This window comes from Anabrus simplex, chromosome 13 (assembly GCF_040414725.1).
Source record: "Anabrus simplex isolate iqAnaSimp1 chromosome 13, ASM4041472v1, whole genome shotgun sequence".
Classification (NCBI taxonomy): Eukaryota; Metazoa; Arthropoda; class Insecta; order Orthoptera; family Tettigoniidae; genus Anabrus; species Anabrus simplex.
In genome coordinates, this window is record NC_090277.1 from 86,173,035 (window position 1) to 86,194,741 (window position 21,707).

General features: G+C 40.4%; 1 protein-coding gene across 1 annotated transcript; it reads left to right on the forward strand.

The window, feature by feature from the left end:
* The first annotated feature begins 9,254 nt into the window (after nt 1–9,254).
* On the forward strand, nt 9,255–20,406 carry LOC136884871 (uncharacterized). Its single transcript, XM_067157165.2, has 2 exons — nt 9,255–9,933; nt 19,560–20,406. Exons 1-2 carry the CDS (start codon nt 9,556–9,558, stop codon nt 20,346–20,348), a joined length of 1,167 nt encoding a protein of 388 aa, XP_067013266.2. The 5' UTR covers nt 9,255–9,555; the 3' UTR covers nt 20,349–20,406.
* Nucleotides 20,407–21,707: the final 1,301 nt, after the last annotated feature.

Consider the following 21,707-nt stretch of genomic DNA (forward strand, 5'->3'; position numbering starts at 1 on the left):
GTCACACATTTTGTCACGTTACGTTGCACAAATTTTCGTATGACTCCCAGCTGTAAGACAAAATAAAAATGATGGGAAAAATCATTCGAAAGTTCTTTTAAGGTATGATGTTTCCTCTTACCTAGTGATGATAGTTACTTAATGTCTCTATGCTAAAAACAACACACACACACACACACACACACACACACACACACACACACACACACACACACACACACACACACACACACACACACACACAGTGAAATAATATATTTTCCTTGCAAAGTTTGTACCTATTCAAGCCCCATACGGAAGAAAGTAAATGTCATGGATTTCCTTAAGACTCGCGTTCTGTAAAGTGTGAAGTAATTGCAATTTTATTGATAGAAAATGAACATCCACAGCCTGTTTCCAGTCATTCGACCGGATCAGGGATGGAATGAATAAAGCCCCCATCTAGCGGCGAGGATAGAAATTGTGCCGGCTGCCGAAGCGTCTCGCACTCCTCCGGGACAATGATTAATGACTGACATATGAAATGAAATGATAGTGGAGAGTGCTGCTGGAGTGAAAGATGGCAGGGAAAACCGGAGTATCCGGAGAAAAATCTGTCCCCTCTCCGCTTTGTCCAGCACAAATGTCATATGGAGTGACCGGGATTTGAACCCACGGAACCCAGTGGCGAGAGCCAGAAGTTGGTATTACATCTCAGTCTGCTAAGCCCACTGAAATGCCCGCACCAACCGACCCTATGAGTGAGATTTTCACACCATTCATAACAGGGACTGGCTGCATACGGAATGACATTTTTTTAGCATCACTAATACCTCGGTCACTTTCATTTTGTCAAAGCAAAGTATAAGACTGAGGCAGCTGAGTGAAAGTAAGAAATTTTTTCTAGCCCACACCAGAAGACATACTGCACTGTAAACACTATCTATTGCCAGCGAAGGCATGTAGGCTACGCACAACAGGAGGGACATAAATAAGCAAAATAGACGCAATTCGTACACGGTTTTCATTGTCGTAACCTCCAAAAGTTAAACAGGTACATGGTTTGATTAGTGACACGTGAAATACAATGACATTCTTCAGATTTTCACACCTTGTACCCAAACGTCTTGCAGTAACAACCATTGATGAAACTAGTGAATAAAGGAATTAATTGCGTTCCGAATATTGATCCTGTAATCATTAAGAGAGGAATGCCTCAAGGCTGTATTATTGGACCTTTATGTTTTCTTATAGACTGTATAGAGTATGTATGTTGGGTATTCAGCCCGAAGGATGGTTTGATCCTCTACAGCTCCACCAACAGCTATCATAGATAGCCTAGGTGTCACTAAAGAGGAATACTAGGGGAGTCAGGAGTGAGGGAGTTTCCTCGTTGCTTTCCTCACTGAGCCAGAAGTTGCTATTGCATATCAGTCTGCCAAGCCCACTGAAATGAATGCACCAACCGACCCTATGAGCGATATTTTCACACCATTCAGAACAGCGATTGGCTGCATAAGGAATGGCATTACTGGCATCACTCATACCTCGGTCACTTTCATATTGTCAAAGCCAAGGATGAGACTGAGACAGGTCAATGAAAGTAACAAATTTATTCTAGCCAATACCAAAAGACATAGTGCACTGTAAGCACTACATTCTGCCAGCAAAGGCAGGTATAGAGTATATACCTATAAATTATGTGTGTAAAGAACTCGAATGAAAGGTAAGAATTTTTGCGGATGATGTTAAACTGTGTATGTATGAGTCATCAGTCCATAGCCCGACTCGTTGGCTGAATGGTCAGCGTACTGGCTTTCGGTTCAGAGGGTCCCGGGTTCGATTCCCGGCCGGGTCGGGGATTTTAACCTTAATTGGTTAATTCCAATGGCTCGGGGGCTGGGTGTTTGTGCTGTCCCCAACATCCCTGCAACTCACACACCACACATAACACTATCCTCCACCACAATAACACGCAGTTACCTACACATTGCAGATGACGCCCACCCTCATCGGAGGGTCTGCCTTGCAAGGGCTGCACTCGGCTAGAAATAGCCACACGAAATTATTATTATTATTATTATTATCAGTCCATAGACTGGTTTGATGTAGATACTCTATCCTGTGCTTTCGACGTTAACTATTGCATCCTACATCTGCTTGTCATATTCGTACCTTGGTCTACCCCTACCGTTGTTACCACCTACACTTCCTTCAAAAATCAACTGAACAAGTCCTGGGTGTCTTAAGATGTGTCCTATCATTCTGTCTCTTCTTCTCGTCAAATTTAGCCAAATCGATCTCCTCTCACCTATTCGATTCAGTACCTCTTCATTTGTAATTCGATCTATCCATCTCACCTTCAGCATTCTTCTGTAACTCACATTTCAGAAGCTTCTATTTCCTTTCTGAGCTAGTTATAGTCCACGTTTCACTTCCATACAATGCCACGCTCTAGATGAAAGTCTTCAGAAACATATTCCTACTTCCTATATCAATGTTTGAAGTGGGCAAATTTCTTTTCTTAAGAAAGCTCTTCCTTGCATTTGCTAGTCTGCATTTTATGTCCTTCTTATTTCTGCCATAGCTAGTTATTTTACTACCCAAGTAACAATATTCATCTACTTCTTTTAAGACTTCATTTCCTAATGTAATATTGTGACTTGCCCCTTTTAGAGAACAATAATTGAACGAGAAATGCAACTATGCAAGCGAAGGGAGCCAATCTTTAAGTTGATGACTTAAAGACAAAAATTTATAATAAAGCTTGGACGGACTCTCATCACAGGGATGGGGTGATAGTGCACTAATCATTAAGCAGGAGAATTAGAAATCAAAAGGCTAATTAAGGCAGACTGATTAAAGTGAACAAGGAAAATACTATTTATTATATTGAATATAAATGACGACGGTTGGACGAGAACTGAATTTAAAATAGGAAATGAATTTAACAAAAAATTGAATGACTCTACATCGCGAAAACTTGCAATATTTTTAACTCGCTTGCTCACTATGTAGTCTTGTTCTGCTGGTCCTTGGAAAGCTTCCATCCTTGTAGCTGGAACATCACCGGTCGTCTTTGAGATATCTTCATCTGCAGCTAAGTACCATTCCTGCCTTGCAAATTGCATCAACCACTAATTGGATGATGGCTTTGAAACTATCACTCCCTGTTATGCTCTATCCCATATATTGGAGATGAGCCCTAAATCATAGTTAGAAAAACCTCCTTGGGTTATGTGGAGAGGATACTCAATTAACAATCCTTCCAACTTTACTGAAAATATGCACTGAAGTTTCATTTCTATCTAGTTTAATGCTACCTATTGTCTTAGACTGGTATAAACTGGTCTAATACAGAGCTGTTCGTACTTCCTGATGAGAGTGGCTATACACCCATCATTCAGAAATTCCTAAGTACCACGTCGTGGTAACGAAGTAATGAATGTAGAAGTGATAAACTATCACACTAGTCCACTATGGTACAACAACCATAAGACAAGTTATCAGACCTAAAGCGAACTACAAGATAGAAGAAGATGCCAAGAGCTCCAACACGCCCTTTTATAACCTTTTCTGGCTCTAATTACAGGTCGCTACACGTGGTCCAATCAGTTGACACGTCTCTCCCCACTCCAGATATTAAAGTTGATGGGTCCCAACCATGATACCAACTGTTCTTCTATTAGCCCTTTCACTCAGTATCCATGGCAACATGACGCTCCTTTGAAAATATAGGCGGTGATCAGTTTGAATTATCATCATCATCATCATCTGTTTACCCTCCAGGTTCGGCTTTTCCCTCGGACTCAGCGAGGGATCCCACCTCTACCGCCACAAGGGCAGGGTCCTGGAGCTTCAGACTCTTGGTCGGGGGATACAACTGGGGAGTATGACCAGTACCTCGCCCAGGCGGCCTCACCTGCTATGGTGAACAGGGGCCTTGTAGGGGGATGGGAAGATTGGAAGGGATAGGCAAGGATGAGGGAAGGAAGCGGCCGTGGTTTTAAGTTAGGTACCATCCCGGCATTCGCTTGGAGTTGAAGTGGGAAACCACGGAAAACCACTTCGAGGATGGCTGAGGTGGGAATCGAACCCACCTCTACTCAGTTGACCTCCCGAGGCTGAGTGGAACCCGTTCCAGCCCTCGTACCACTTTTCAAATTTCGTGGCAGAGCCGGGAATCGAACCCGGACCTCCGGGGGTGGCAGCTAATCACGCTAACCACTACACCACAGAGGCGGAGTTTGAATTATTCTGGTCGAAATACAGTAGCTGTGGTTACAACGCTTGAACACGTGCTCGCTTTTCCCAGAATTTGATGTCTAAATTTGTCCTTCCTTCTTCCTCGGCGATGTGGCAAGATAGAGGAAAATCTACTGCAAGTTAAATTTAAACGAATGTTGCAAGAATCTAAGTTAATATTAGGATATTCAGCCCTCGTTTACAGGTCGTAGTTACAAAGTAATGAAATGATAGTGAGCAAATGATCAAACATGAATTATAATAAAATTACATACGAAGATAAATATCATGACGTTAAATTCCTGAATTAATTACACATAATAAAATTAACATAATTACACTGTGACGTCTGGAACGTTACAATATTACCTGCATCACTTGCCGTTGTTCGACTGCACTCCATTAGGTACTTTTGTTTTGGACTTATGTATTTTCATCTTGTACTCCTTACCCAAAGGGGCTGCCTGGCCGAGGCGGTAAAGGCGTGCTCGGTTCCCCCAGAAGGACGTGGGTTCGAATCCCCGTCAGGAAGTCGTAAAATTTAAGAAACGAGATTTCCACTTCCGGAGGTGCATATGGCCCTGAGGTTCACTCAGCCTACACCAAAAATGAGTACCAGGTTAATTCCTGGGGGCAAAGGCGGCCGGGCGTAGAGCTAACCACTCTACCCCATCACGTGCCGAGGTTAACAATGGTGGAAGCCTTTACCTTCCACTCCTCCAAGGGCCTTCATGACCTATACGGAGGTGACTTTGCTTTTGACTTTTTGCTTTACTCCTTACCCAAGACTTCGTCCATACCATTCAGCAACTTCTCAAGATCTTCTGCAGTCAAAATAACAAAATAACAATATCATCGGCAAATCCCAAGGTTTTTATCCCCTCTCTTTGGACTGTGATTCGCTTTCCAAATTCCTCTTTGATTTCCTTTACTGTCTGTTGTATGTAAACTTTAAAAAAGAAGGGGGACAAACTGCAGCCTTGCCTCACTTCTTTCTGGATTGCTGTTTCTTTTTTCAAGCCCTCGATTCTTATCACTGCAGACTGATTTTTATACAGATTGTAGATAATTCTTCGTTCTCGGTATCTGATCCCAATTACCTTCAGAATCTCAAATAGCTTGGTCCAATCAACATTATCGAATGCTTTTTGTAGATCTACGAACGCCATGTACTTGGGCTTCTTTTCTAATTCAGTCCTCTAAGATCAGACGTAAAGTCAGGATTGCTTCACGTGTTCCTACATTTCTTTTGAAGCCAAATTGATCTTCTTCAAACTCAGCTTCAACTTGTCTTTCCATTCTTCTGTAAATAATTCGTGTCAACATTTTGCAGGCATAAGATACTAAACTAATGGTGCGGTAGTTTTTACACTTGTCAGCACCGGCTTTCTTGGGAATAGGTAGGGCCTATATAAGATTCTGCCGAAAATCGGATGGGACTTCTCCTGTCTCATACATCTTACACACTAGTCAGTGGAGAGATGGCGTGGCATGACATTAGTGGACGAATACGTTTCAATGGTGTTTTAAAAACAGGAGAAATCACAATACCGTATATAGATAAAGTTGGAATTCAAGAGGACACACTGAGGCAAATATTCGTGTATAGGGAGAAGAGTTGGGATTGGAATAATTGGAATAAAGCTTGCCGTGCTGGTTTCTCCTGTGGCAGTAAGATGTTCAGAGGGTATTTCATCAATTCCAGGTTGTTTGCTCCTATTTAGGTATCTCACAGCTCTGTCAAACTCTGACCTCAAAATTGGGTCTCCCATTTCATCAGCATCAACAGCCTCTTCATGTTCCAGAACCAAATTATCTACGTCTTTACCTTGATACAACTGTTGGATATGTTCCTGCCATCTTTCTGCTTCGCCTTCTTTCCCTAGAAGTGGTTTTCCATCTGAGCTCTTAATATTCATACACCTAGATTTCCTTTCTCCAATGGTTTCCTTGATTTTCCTGTATGCAGAATCTACCTTTCCTAGGACCACACAACCTTCAACATCCTTGCACTTCTCCTTCAGCCATTCTTCCTTAGCTATCTTGCACTTTCTATCCACTTCATTCTTTAATTGCCTGTATTCTTTTCTGTCCTCTCCATTTCTTGCATTCTTGTATTTTCGTCGTTCATCAATCAGGTCTAGTATCTCCTGAGTTATCCACTGATTCTCAGTTGATCTTTTCTTCCTTCCCAACGTTTCTTCAGCAGCCCTACTGACCTCCCTACTGTATAGAGTAACAAATCAGTTGGAAGATTGTGAGCACCTGCATAAAGCCCTCGTCTGTGTTGTGAGATGTACAGTAGGCAATAGTATGATGATAAACGGGGTTAAAAGTCAGGTTGGGAGTTTCACTAATAGGAAAAGTCCTCTCAGGTTTAATTACTGCGTTGATAGGGGTGGAAATTCCTTATGTGGATCACTGTAAGCTTTTAGGTGTTACAGGACATATCTTCTTTGGGGTAATCTGATAATCTCATAAACGGAATTGTAAATATAGGGTACAGATCTCTGCACATAGTTATGAGGGTATTTAGGGGTTGTAGTAAGGATGTAAAGGAGGTGCTTTTAAGTCTCTGGTAAGACCCCAAGAGAATGGTTCCATTGCATGGGACCCTCACCAGCATTACTTGATTCCAGAACTGGAAATAAAAATCCAAGAAAAGCAGCTCGATATGTTCTGGGTGATTTCCGATAAAAGAGTAGCGTTACGAAAAGGCTGCAAAGTTTAGCTGCTCAACTATAAGAGGTATGTTCCGAGCTGTCAGTGGAGAGATGGCGTGGCATGACATCAGTAGACGGATAAGTTTGGGTGGTGTCTTTAAAAGTAGGAAAGATCACAATATGAAGATAAGTAGGAATTCAAGAGGACACACTGAGGCAAATATTCGTGTATAGGGAGAAGAGTTGGGATTGGAATACTTTTCCAAGGGAAATGTTCAATATATTTCTAAATTCTTTGCAATTATTTAAAAAAAAGCTAGGTAATCAACAGATAAGGGATCTACCACCTGGGCGAATGCTCTAAATGCGGATCAGTCGTGATTGATATGAAAATGGGAAACCACGGAGAAACATCTTCAGGGCTACCGACAGTGGGATTTGAAAGCACTATCTCCCGAATGCAAGCTCATAGCTGCGCGCCCCTAACCGCACGGCCAACTCACTCGGCTTCACGCCTTTTACTCAGAAGTCTTGCACTAACGACCATTGATGAAATTGTAATGAATACAGGAATTAATTGCATTGCAAACATTAATGTTTTATAGTTATCTTCATGCATTTATGCAAATATGGAATCGTACCCTGAAAACCTAGATTTTGAAGCTATTGTTCACTTTAATATTACTAGTTAGTTCATTTCTGTAAAACGATCTCTCTGTTTTGCTAATAAGCTGATCTTCCCCGGTCGCCTGGTTAACACAATTCCAATCCCACATCAATCAATCACTACTGATCTGCATTTAGGGCAGTCGCCCAGGTGGCAGATTCCCTATCTGTTGTTTTCCTAGCCTTTTCTTAAATGATTGCAAAGAAATTGGAAATTTATTAAACATCTCCCTTGGTGAGTTATTCCATTCCCTAACTCCCCTTCCTATAATACGAATATTTGCCCCCCAGTTTGTCCTCTTGAATTCCAACGTTATCTTCATATTGTGATCTTTCCTACTTTTAAAGACACCATCCAAACTTATTCGTCTACTGATGTCATTCTACGCTATCTCTCTACTGACAGCTCGGAACATACCACTTAGTCGAGCAGCTCGTCTCCTTTCTCCCAAGTCTTCCCAGCCCAAACTTTGCAACATTTTTGTAACGCTACTCATTTGTCGGAAAATCGCCCAGAACAAATCGAGCTGCTTTTCTTTGGATTTTTTCCAGTTCTTGAATCAAGTAATCCTGGTAAGGGTCCCATACACTGGAACTATACTCTAGTTGGGGTATCACCAGATACAAATAAGCTCTCTCCTTTACATCCTTACTATAACCCCTAAATACTCTCATAACCATGTGCAGAGATCTGTACCCTTTATGTACAATCATCTTTATGTGATTACCACAATGAAGATCTTTCCTTATATTAGTACCTAGGTATTTACAATGATCCCCAAAGGGAACTTTCACCCCATCAACGCAGTAATTAAAACTGAGAGGACTTTTCCTATTTGTGAAACTCACAACCTGACTTTTATCCCCGTTTATCATCATACCATTGTCTACTGTCCATGTCACAACATTATCGAGGTCATTTTGCAATTGCTCACAATCTTGTAACTTATTTATTACTCTCTACAGAATAACATCATCTGCGAAAGGCTTTATCCCTGATTCCACTTCTTTACACATATCATTGATATATACATAAGAAAACTTAAAGGTCCAATAATACTGCCTTGAGGAATTCCCCTCTTAATTTTTACAGGGATAGATAAAGCTTCACCTACTCTAATTCTCTGAGTTCTATTTTCTAGAAACAGAGCCACCCATTCAGTCACCCTTTGTTAAATCGTCTGATTTCATGTAGACCCCCCACCCAAGAATAAATCCATGTTAAAAAGTGAAATCAGAGATTCCCATTACAATGTAGGGATTAAATTGTAGTGCCTTTGAGACGGACACTGAATGATGGACTTGACCTCCTAACACAATGTTTAATAGTAGCGACACTTCATATTAATCTGATAAGAGTTAACAGTGGTTTGTTTGAAATAAAGATAAAATAATGATAAGGAAGTATTAGAAAACAATAATAATCTTTACGTTCGTAAGTTGTCAAGACCATATCGAAACGATAACAGTGTGAAATATTACACGATGATGTCATCCATTCCAAGGCTGCATTCTTTTGCTTAGAGCTGAGAAAGTTAGTCGTCGCACCATCTAGCGGATTTCATTGAACTAACTGAACCGATGTGTCTCGCACATGCGCGTTTAATATTCTCTGTCATCTTGCTGTACGCGTAATGTATTATATTTCTATTTAATAGTAGCAGGCTTGAATCTTGCACATTTTTTAAGACAGTTGTGGAACTACAGTATTACTTTTCCGCGAAGAAGGGGGATGGAACTTGAATTATTTTCTGTATTATAAAGAGGTGTGTGTGTGATTTGTTTCGAAGCGTAACTTCCACGATCGAATACAGGCGTAATGCTAGGCTGGCCCTGACGTGAAAAACAATCCGACCGTGAATAAGCAGGCGTGAACGGAAGCCTTGTATTCGCCACGCCTCTGCCAAACAGGCGTACCAAATAATCAAAGCGCGTTTGATTTTTCCGCCTCAGGCGTGAGAGACAGTTCTGTGTTGCACTTCGTGAGGGAAGGTAATTTGAAATGTCCAAAAATCCAGATTCGAAGAAAGTTTCTCTGAGGTTATCCGAGAACAATACTGTGCGGTTGATTCAGCTGTATCAAAGTGAACCTTGTTTGTATGATGTTAAATCAGATGACTACAAGAATCGTGATCTACGAGCTGCAGCTGTGAAACGCATTGCTGCAGCATTCTCAGTTGAGGGTTTCGGTCCCAAGGAAGTTGTAGTAAAATTCAAAAATTTAAGAAATTCTTATTCCCAAGAACTGAAGAAGATTGAAGACAGCGAGAAGTCCACTACGAGAGCCGACCATGTTTACGTTCCAAAGGTGCACTGGTTCGACGTAATGGATTCATTTCTTCGCCCTCAAATGTACGTTCGACCTTCAAAAACTAATCTTGTAAGTAGTTTCTTAATTTTTCTACAGTATGTTTTCGAAAAATATTTTTATTCTTGTAATTATTTACTCTTGTACCATATGTACAATCAACCAGTGGTGGCGATAAGGTCCCTGCCGGGGGGAGGGGGGGTGTACGGCTTGTGAGGGGACCATGACTGCTAGCTACAGCACACAACACAGTATTATTTGTATTAGAGGGTTATTCCAAACTTTGGCCGTCGAAGCGCAGAGGTTTTTTCATCAATAGAAGTACGGTGGTTAGTTCAGATAGAATGTGGCTTTCCCAACGTGTTCTAATAATAACCATCCCTTGCTGCCACTCACAACAATCAACAAGGCTTTTGAAGTAATTAGCCAGTTCTGACAACCCAGTGGTCAGCGAGGATGCGATATCAAAGACATCCTCCTTATCTAAACTCTAAATACTGAAGTTTCGGGCGAGTTGGCCGTGCGCGTAGAGGCGCGCGGTTGTGAGCTTGCATCCGGGAGATAGTAGGTTCGAATCTCACTATCGGCAGCCCTGAAAATGGTTTTCCGTGGTTTCCCATTTTCACACCAGGCAAATGCTGGGGCTGTACCTTAATTAAGGCCACGGCCGCTTCCTTCCAACTCCTAGGCCTTTCCTATCCCATCGTCGCCATAAGACCTATCTGTGTCGGAGCGACGTAAAGCCCAGAGCAAAAAAAAAAAACAAAAAAAACAAACAAACTGAAGTTTCGAGCCTGTTTATAACTCTCGCCAGTCAGTGTAGCTAAGTAGGCTTATGATGGACGGTTGAGTTGTAAATTATTTGGTCCTAGGAACGGGATTATTCCTTAATATTGTGACGGTCAGCGTGTTTTGGTTACTATTGGAATATGCATTTCTTGTGTGCGAGTTCGTACTGTATAGGTGTTTTATTTTAATTCCTTCGCATTTGAGAACTAAATTATGTTATTATTATTATTATTATTATTATTATTATTATTATTATTTGATTCGTTATGCTCAATTAAGGAGCGCGTGTGAACTTATTTAGCACAACGTTTCTTCTTGTCTTCATAAAAATCTCTTCATTCTTTCGTTGTGCTTCTTTTTGCGTTCTTCCGTCCATCCTGTAGCTTGTCTTTGAGCTTGGTCAGCATATTTGTGTTTGTTTATGAGATATCTGAATTTTCTCTCTTGCAAGATTTCTTCATTTATACCAATTTCCTGAACATCTTTGTTTATTTCTATAAGCCAGGTTATTTTTTAGAGATACTGCGAGATTTAGTATTTTCTTATCCATCCTAATTCTAATATTCTTTTTCTAATGGTGTCTGTGATTTTTTCTCTTACTTGATAGATTTCCTGTGATTTTCTTTTCATTCAAATACCATTTTCGCATTTAGGTCCTAGAATTTTCCTGAGAATGAACCAATTAAGGTTAAAATTCCCGACGCTGCCGGGAATCAAACACGGGACTCCTGTGGCCAAAGGCCAGCACGCTAACCATTTAGCCATGGAGCCGGACATACCTAGTGATTACAGGATGGTTGTTAGTAATAATAATAATAATAATAATAATAATAATAATAATAATAATAATAATAATAATAATAATAATAATAATAATAATAATAATAATATTGATCGGCATATTATTTGTACTTTGCTCCTTTAACCATCTAGCCTAAGTTAAGATTCTTCAGTGTGATCTTTGTGCTCAGTTATTATGGCATGTTCGATTTTTAAATAATTTTCTTCGAGAAGAGACTGGATTTTCTCTCTGACCTTCGTAATTGTAGAAATCATTCAGTGTTGTACACACAAATCCTTCGCGATGCTGACGTTTGCTTCCCAGTGTTCTAATCGCAATATTATGTGTGAGCAATTCACAAATACGTATATCATACACTAAAGACTAAGCCTTGTCGCGGCAACCATTCCCCTCTCAATCCTGATGTTCTGTTCACTTCCTTGAACTAACTAACAAAAATCAACAATGGACTCATCTACAGGATACCGTAGTACACTCTTGGTGACGTGATGTACGGTCACAATAATACATACATACATACATACATACATACATACATACATACATACATACATACATACATACATACATACATACATACATACATACATACATACATACATACATACATACATACATACATACATACATACATACATACATACATACATACATACATACATACATACATACATACATACATACATACATACATACATACATACATACATACATACATACATACATACATACATACATACATACATACATACATACATACATACATACATACATACATACATACATACATACATACATACATACATACATACATACATACATACATACATACATACATACATACATACATACATACATACATACATACATACATACATACATACATACATACATACATACATACATACATACATACATACATACATACATACATACATACATACATACATACATACATACATACATACATACATACATACATACATACATACATACATACATACATACATACATACATACATACATACATACATACATACATACATACATACATACATACATACATACATACATACATACATACATACATACATACATACATACATACATACATACATACATACATACATACATACATACATACATACATACATACATACATACATACATACATACATACATACATACATACATACATACATACATACATACATACATACATACATACATACATACATACATACATACATACATACATACATACATACATACATACATACATACATACATACATACATACATACATACATACATACATACATACATACATACATACATACATACATACATACATACATACATACATACATACATACATACATACATACATACATACATACATACATACATACATACATACATACATACATACATACATACATACATACATACATACATACATACATACATACATACATACATACATACATACATACATACATACATACATACATACATACATACATACATACATACATACATACATACATACATACATACATACATACATACATACATACATCATTATAGACAGTATTGCCTTTCAGCGTTCATTCTGCAAGCCTCTGTGAATTTACTAAACGTCGCCACAATTCTCTATTTGCAACTAGTGCTGTGGCCTCTTTTGGTTCTATACCGCTAGAAACGGAGTCTAACCATCTTCGTCTTGGTCTCCCTCTACTTCTCCTACCCTCCATAACAGAGTCCATTATCCTCCTAGGAAACCTATCCTTCTCCATTGGCCTCACATGTTTCCACAATCGAAGCCGGTTTATGCGTAAAGATTCATCCATTGAGTTCTTTTTAACTTAGCCTTAATCTCCTCATTCCGAGTTCCCTCCTGCCACTGTTTCCATCTGTTTGCACCAGTATTCATTTTCGCTACTTTCATGTCTGTTACTTCTAACTTATGAATAAGACTAGGTGATGTACCCGTGCTTCGCTACGGAATTCTACAGTGTATACAGAATCCTATGTTAGGTAGTGTACTCGTTGTGATCAAGATTTGCCCCTGTGGGTGGGGGCGGTAGAATAACACCCACGGTATCCCCTGCCTGTCGTAAGAGGCGACTAAAAGGGGCCTCAGGGGCTCTGAACTTTGGAGCGTGGGTTGGCGACCACGGGGCCCTTAGCTGAGTCGTGGCATTGCTTCCACTTACTTGTGCTCGGCTCCTCACTTTCATCTATCCTATCCGACCTCTCTTGGTCAACTCCTGTTCCTTTCCGACCCCAACGCTATTAGGTTTGCGAGGGCTAGGGAGTCTTTCATTTTCACGCCCTTCGAGGCCCTTGTCTTCCTTTGACCGATATCTTCATTTTTCGAAGTGTCGGATCCCTTCCATTTTTTCCCTCTGATTAGTGTTATATAGAGGATGATTGCCTAGTTGTACTTCCTCTTAAAACAATAATCACCACCACCACCTGTGAGCAAGATTGTATTAAATTGCATAGCTCTTAACGTTACCCTAGAAACGCGACGGGGAAGTTACCAAACGTCTTTTTTTAAATGAAGACTGGGTTAGGGAATTTTCATTGTAACGGTAGGCCCGCTTGGCTACCATCAGTCACAATCAGGTTGGGGAGTTTTCATTATAATGGCAGACACTCACTCTCCACCTGCCTTTTTACATCCTCAGAAAGACTGTCTTAGTGGTTTTCCCAAATGAAATGAACATAGGTCATTGTCATTACAATTACGTCAGTAGGAATGGCGCGATTAAAAGCGCTGCTTTCATATGAAACTCGATCAAATGAAAAACCACATATTTTCTCACTTTCATCAAACAGTATTACGCTGCCGATCTAACAGTCCAAAGTACCAGAGCTGGAATGACCAAGCCGTAGACAGCCGTGATTCGTGAACACTCTTCGTCATTTTTCGGCGGGGGGTCTAATAGTAGAGAGTCCCAGGGCAAAAACTATGCCCTTTTACTAATCTGTTTCCTATGAGTGCCCGATGAGTCGGACAATCTCAATTCACTAAATTGGTGGCGGAAAATCTATCTGACTTGGAGGAAAATTTTTCCTCCAAGCCAGAGAGGACCCCTCTTCACTGCTAATTTGGAATAAAATGAATGTAGAATTCAGTAAAAGTGAAGAGGAAGAAGCTTTTCTTAAGTGACGGCTCTTTTCAGGGTTGAATTTTGAGTTATTTATTGAATTGTGGTGCTATAATTTGAAATGGGGCTAAATTGTAATTCTAGATCAGGTCATACTACTACTACTACTACTACTACTACTACTACTACTACCACCACTAAGTGAGCTTCTGCCTGAAGTGTGCACATTGATCATTAAAAGCAGCGCGTCAGGGTAGGGATCGAATAGCTGGAATACGATGATGATGATGATAATAATAATAATAATAATAATAATAATAATAATAATAATAATAATAATAATAATCGTATGGCCTCAGCTACCATGTGCAGACATTTCGTTTTGACGCCATCTGGCTGTCTGCTCGTCAATTTCGACATTCCGTTTTACTCTAGGTCCGCTAGATGGCAGACAGAGTAAACCGGATCTCTCTTGGGCGTCTATGGCTGAGATTTAATTAATTTTGTCGGGTAAATACCAAATGTATCACCAGAGATCTTTTACATGCCGATATCGTACGACATGGAGTGTCGAATGGACTTTTTTCCGCCCTTCAAAAACCCGACTACCTCTGCCGGGTTTGAACCCGCTATCTTGGGATTCGGAGGCCGACACTCTACCACGGATCCACAGAGCAGCTAATACTAAGATGAATCAGTGTGTTACGTACCAGCAGTACGGTATCGGGAAATGTATGAACCAGATGAGTTGCATACTAAAGAAGAAAGTTTTCTAAGTCCCCAGCTATTTCCCGCCAATATTCAGTCAAGCTGTTATACCCGGTACGCAACAGTAATCCCATCTACCGGAGATGAGTGGCAGTATAAGAGACAGAGAACATCACAACAAACAATGGTCAATGTAATGTTATTGTTGATCAATGTTATGCGCTTTCGATATTGTAGGCCTTCACATTTAGTTTTCTTCCGACTCTTTGATACCACTCTTATCATAGTCGCTACAGTTAAACTGAATAGAACATAAACGATCGAAAATTGTATTCTCTATAACTTTGGTTTTGTAGTAATTTTCGATTGGTACTTCATCATCATCATCATCATCTGTTTACCCTCCAGGGTCGGTTTTTCCCTCGGACACAGCGAGGGATCCCACCTCTACCGCCGCAAGGGCAGTGTCCTGGAGCTCGATTGGTACTTAAAAATTAAAATTTAGGCACTTTCCCCAGTAGTATAGCTATACGGGTTCTGAGCCACCTCGTTAGCATTTTTGTGCCGAGTCAGCACCCAAGGTCATTGACCCCCAGTACTATATCTATGCGGGTTCTGACCGCAAGGTCATTGACCCCTAGAGGTAGGGCTATGTCGATTCGCGGAGTTGCAGAAGAGAGCGAGCCTAACCTTACAGGCGCCATATTGGAGGGCCTAACCTCACTTTTACGGTCAGTTGCCCTTCCCGACGCGGAGTTTGCGTAAGAGAGCAAGCCTAGCCTCACAGTCGCCATCTTGGAGGGGCCTAAACTCAGTTTAACGGGCAGATGCCCTTCTCGATGGGCCTAACTTCACAGGGTGTAGTTTTACGGGCATATGGCCTTCCCGACGTCAACAATAGCCATATTGGATGGACATAACCTCACTTTTACGGCTAGATGCCCTTCCCGACGCAATCTTGAGTAGTAAATCCACGTGCTTTTGACAGCCGTTAAGATGACAGTTGCCATCTTGACGGGTCCTAACCACGTGGGGCGCGGATTTTGAACTTGTGAACGTCGCTAACCTCACTGCTGCCATCTTAACGACGTAGGGGCGCGGAATTTGAACAGCTGTTAAGATGACAGCTGCTATCTTGACAGCACGTGCACTTGTTTTTGGCGTGAAATTTTTCGAACGTGGCTAGCTGCCCTTCTCGATATACCCCGCTTCCCGACACCATCCTCTAAGGGGACCTAACCTCAGAGGATTGAAGTTTTAAGGCTAGTTTTAAGGTTAGCTGTCCCTCGAGAAGTCCCCCAACACCATCTTAGGGGGAGCCAAACCTTAGAGGATTATAGTTTTAATGCTAGCCGCCCTTCTCGACATGCCCCTTCCAAGACACCATCTTAGAGGGGCTTCAGGACACTAGTTTTAAGGCTAGCTGCCCTTCCCGACACCATGTTGGAGGGAGTCTAAGGGCCCTAGTTTAAGGCATGCTGCCCTTCTCGACACCATCTTGGAGGGGCCTAAGTACCCTAGTTTAAGGCTAGCTGCCCTTCCCGACGTACTCCCCTTCCAGGCACCATCTTGGAGGGGGCCTAAGGACTCTAGATTTAAGGCTAGCTGCCTTTCTCGACATGCCCATTCCCCGACATAATCTTGGAGCGTATCCGACAGCGAGACGTTACGGAGGTCAGCTCAATCCCTCCTCCCTCTCCTCCTCCTCCTCACAGTTACGGTCAGCTCAGTCCCTTCTCCTCATCCTCGTCCTGACAGTTACAGAGGTCAGCTCAATCCCTCCTCTTAACAGTTTTCCGGACAGATGCCCTCCTGCGCTAGATGCCCTCCCCATCGGAGGAAGCCTAACTACACCGTCGCTAAGGCTTTACTCCTCCGTCCGACGCGTGACCTCCCCTCCTAAACAAGATAAAACATGTTGTTAATCAATCCTGTTACAGAGGACCGGAAATGCTATGCCCCTCTACCAAGAGCAACTTTTTTGTGTTTAGAACATATTATAGTCTGTTGTTATCTTACAGTAAAGATTTGAATAGTCAGCATACATTCCCTAGCGTGTTCTGAACAGAAAAAATACCTTGATTATAAATATATGATAGAAGGAGCGCGCAATAATTTCGATTACCTGAGATTCTTACATGTGAAAAAGGACATGTTATAAGGGAGAGGGAAGTAACGCATACCCCTCTTTCTATCGAATAGAATTGTGAGGTTAGCATAAGGCTTTACGCCCCTATCTGACAAACAAATAACTATGAACAGCGTCCTCTCACTGCGGAGAGGAGTTTTTACACACACATAGAATAGTATATACTTACTCTGTTACGCTGAATGGCTTGGAGGGCGCTGTCTTTCTTGTCGAAAAAAATGGTTGAATCCTGTTTTAGCTGTGTGGGTAGAGGGAGGGGGGAAGAGGAATCGGACATGTATTCATATATTGTATGTTGTTAACTTACCTTGTTTATAAAATGATTTTAGTCACTACTTACGACAGGCAGGGGGATACCGAAAAATCTCTAATCTTGCTATAAATTGAGCATAGTCACAAAAAATAATTTGTTACGCTGAATAGCTCGGGTGGCTATTCAGGCGCCACCCTTTTAGTCGCATCTTTCAACAGGTTTTTGATAATTAGAACACTGAATTGTTGATTGTAACATATCGAGCTTATAGATTTGTACACTACAGACATTTAATTGTCTGCTGTAATGTTGACATTACTTAGTGAATAAAACTAGTATTTACCTGATGTAAAAATAGGAAACGACGTAAATCTATTATTATGACTGACGACATAGGTGATTGAAAGGTACAACTCCAGTATTTTTCTTGGTAGTCTTAATTTGTATTACATCTTCTGCAATGCTTACACAATAAAAAAATTAATATGATTTAACTATATCGTAAAAAAGAATACAAAGCAACGGGATGATTAGCGCACACAAGCTTTAAGCCAAGAAATAGGATTATTACTATTTTTACTACTTCTGAACACGCATCACAGTACTTACTTTTAAGTTATACTTTAAGAATAAAAAAGAAGAATGAACATCAGGCAGAGGATTCCATTCTTGAATCAATAATCACTACTACTATTAATGATAATAGAAGAAGGATGTATAGTTGTACTTCTGTCCGTGGTTTCACATTTTTACTCTACGCAAATAGAAGTTACGAATGAACTAACCCCAGAATTTATCAAAGGCACACAGCATAAAAAATTACTACGATCACAGAACACATTTTAATCGTAGATTATTACGAAGAAAATATACATACACTTACTTTTGAAGAAAGTAATCACTACCACTATTAATAGGTGTACACACTCGCAGACAAGCTGCAAACTCTCTTAAAACTATAATCACTACTGCTATTATTGATAGTAGAGGATGGATGTACAGTTGTACTTCCTCTTAAAACAATAAGCACCACCACCACTACTATTAATGTTAATAGTAGATTAGCGCACAAGCCAAAACGATTATTATTTTTACTACTGCAGTTAAAATTCACTACTTACGACAAGTAGGCAATATATGAATCATATGAGCAGTTTACACAGGTTTATCCGTAATTATTCTAGGTATGACGGTTAGAGTATTCACATGTTCAGACGAGAGGCTGATCTCTGCAAAGTGTGAGCAAAGTAGCGGATAAAATTCAATCGGTGTGGTATATTAGGAAATTCGTGCTTTTAGCCACATTCCTCAGCCTTGTGTTCTTCTCAGTCTCCGGACTTTTATTCCTCCCATAATGTTCTATAATATGTCTGTCTGTTGTCTGTTAGGTCATCAGCCCAGAGGTTGGTTGGATCCTCAAATAGCACCACCAAAGGTTATGCAGTTATAAGGAAACCGCAAAAACCAATGGCAGCACCAAAATGAGGCGTACTAGGCAATACGAGGAGTGAGGTGGTTTGCCATTGCTTTCCTCACTGGGTCAGAAAGTGCTATTGCAGCACGACTGACCCTATGAGCAACACCTTTCATAACACTCAGATGCACTAGTCGTGCTCTGAATGTTATTACTCAGCACCACCCATACCCCAGCAGCTTCCATATTGTCACAGCCATGGATGAGGCTGGGATTTCGACGGTGAAAGCTACACTTTACTCTGGCCTGTGCCAAGAGATATAGTGTATTATGTTCTCTATAGCGGATATTGTAATCCTTCAATCCGAATGTAACTGTTCAGGACCAGACAGTCCTTCGCCAGTCTAATAAAAGTTATAGGCAGGTAAATGTATTAATGAAGTGTTAAATTTTATATGTTTCAGGAATTCAAGCAGACACGCCAAACCAGTGATAATTATGAACATTCAAAAAATGTAAGTGAAGATGTAAGCGAGCCTGAAGACGAGAAATTGAATTTCACTGAAGATGAGACAGTGAACGAGAAGGTGTCTACCCTACATGAAGATTTAACTTCTACTTCCAGTCAGCAGACAGACAGCAATTATGTAATCCAATCACAAGCTTTAACAGTGAACGAGCAGATGTCTATCCTACGTAAGGATGAACACGACACTTCTACTTTCGATCAACAAGCAGAGAGAAATTATGTAATCCAATCACAAATTGAAGGTCACTCCCCCGAAAACAACTCCTCCTCTGCCGGAGACAACTTTCAGAGTCAACGCCGGGCGTCCTCAGTATTAAGAAAGAAAACTGTACCCATCGTCAGTAAACTTGGTTGGGTGAAGAAGAAAAAACTCACTTCCCGTAAACGAGTGATTTCTCATCAAGGCACCTCCCAGGTATCAGCTCTTACAAGAGCAGTGGACAAACTGATCGAAGTGTCGCAGCTGGCAGTCTCTGCAGCTGCAAAGAATCATGATCTGTACAATAATTTTGGGCAGTTTGTCGCAGGTGTTCTGCGCCAAGCTGGAGGACAAAAAGCTATTGTGATGACAAACGAGATTACCAATGTACTGATGAGACACATGGCTTTACCCGCAGCTTCCTCTTCTCTCTCCAGCAAGCAGTCTCCATTCACATTGTGTCCTCAGACACAAGCCGACAGAATACTACTCAACCACACGTCCAGTCAGAGACACAAGAAATAGACCAAGTGAACTGCCAGGATATAACATTAATAATGTAGTTATCGCTCTTGTTTGTAAATGTTTTATCTCGTTCTGTAAAACTTTCTTTAATTTCGATGTACTTATCGTTTAAAAATATATATTTTGAAACTTTCCTGTCCTACGAATTATTAGTACTGTAATAATAGTACATTATTAGAATACAGGATGTAATAAAAAGGTGAAACGATGAAACTTTCAGAGCACATTCCTCACACAAAGAAGAGTGAAATATGTTATATGGACATGAGTATGGAAACGCTTAATTTCCACGTAAGAACTAATTTTCTACATTAATCCTGGGAAACACACGGGAACAAAACGTACCAGGATAGCAGATACATAGAGATGGGAATTACAGGCACAAATAGGTTATAGTTCAGTTCTTATGAGTTTCGACTTGACATTTGAGCGTTGCCTTTTGAAGGAGGCTAAGTTAATTAATAAACAGCCAATCATAGGCAGCCGATCGCTCAGATAGAGCGCGTTAGGCTCTAGTTCCGCTTACCAGCGTTGTCGATCTGTTGTTTTCTGTAACCACGTGCTATCAGTTGTGTGTTGTATTGTGCTCAGTTTTTTCCGCGGTCTTTGTCAGTTCATTGGGTCATTCTTGACAAAACACCAACAATGGCGGCTAGAAATAATGAGTTAATTGAGCAGCTGAAGGAGCATAATATTTCGGTTCGCGATAACATAAAGGATTTAACTCCTTACTCTGACTACTAGTCTTCGTGGACAGTTCTGTATAAACTGAATATAATTCACTATTAATGCTGTATATTTCATTACTTAAAAAACTGAATTCACTTCCAACATTTTCTTCTGAATACCTTTAGGTTACATACGCCTCTAATTTCAGCTGGGATAGAACGTATGGTCACCGCTACAAATGCATTATTTTGCGTACTGCTGTGATGAGTAGGGCTGAACAGCAAGGATCGTGTTGATGGCCTTGAGGGTGTCCAACCTGAGTGGGAGGACCCACAGGAACTGAGCTGGCCAGCTAACCTAACCTAACCTCACTTCACCTGACCTAACCTCATTTAATCTAATCTAATGTAACTTAACCTGACCTAAGCTAACCTCATTTAATCTGATCTAATGTAACCTAACCTGACCTAACTTAACCTAACCTGTTATAATCTAATTTAGTCTAATCTAATCTAAACTCATATAATCTAATCTTACCTAACCTAACCTAATCTAACTTAACATAACCTAATCTAATATAACCTAACCAAATCAAATCTATCCTAACCTAACTTTATCTAATCTAACCCAGCCTAACCTAATCTAACCTAACCTAATTTCGTTCAATTCGAGTGTTTGGGTTTAGCTGAG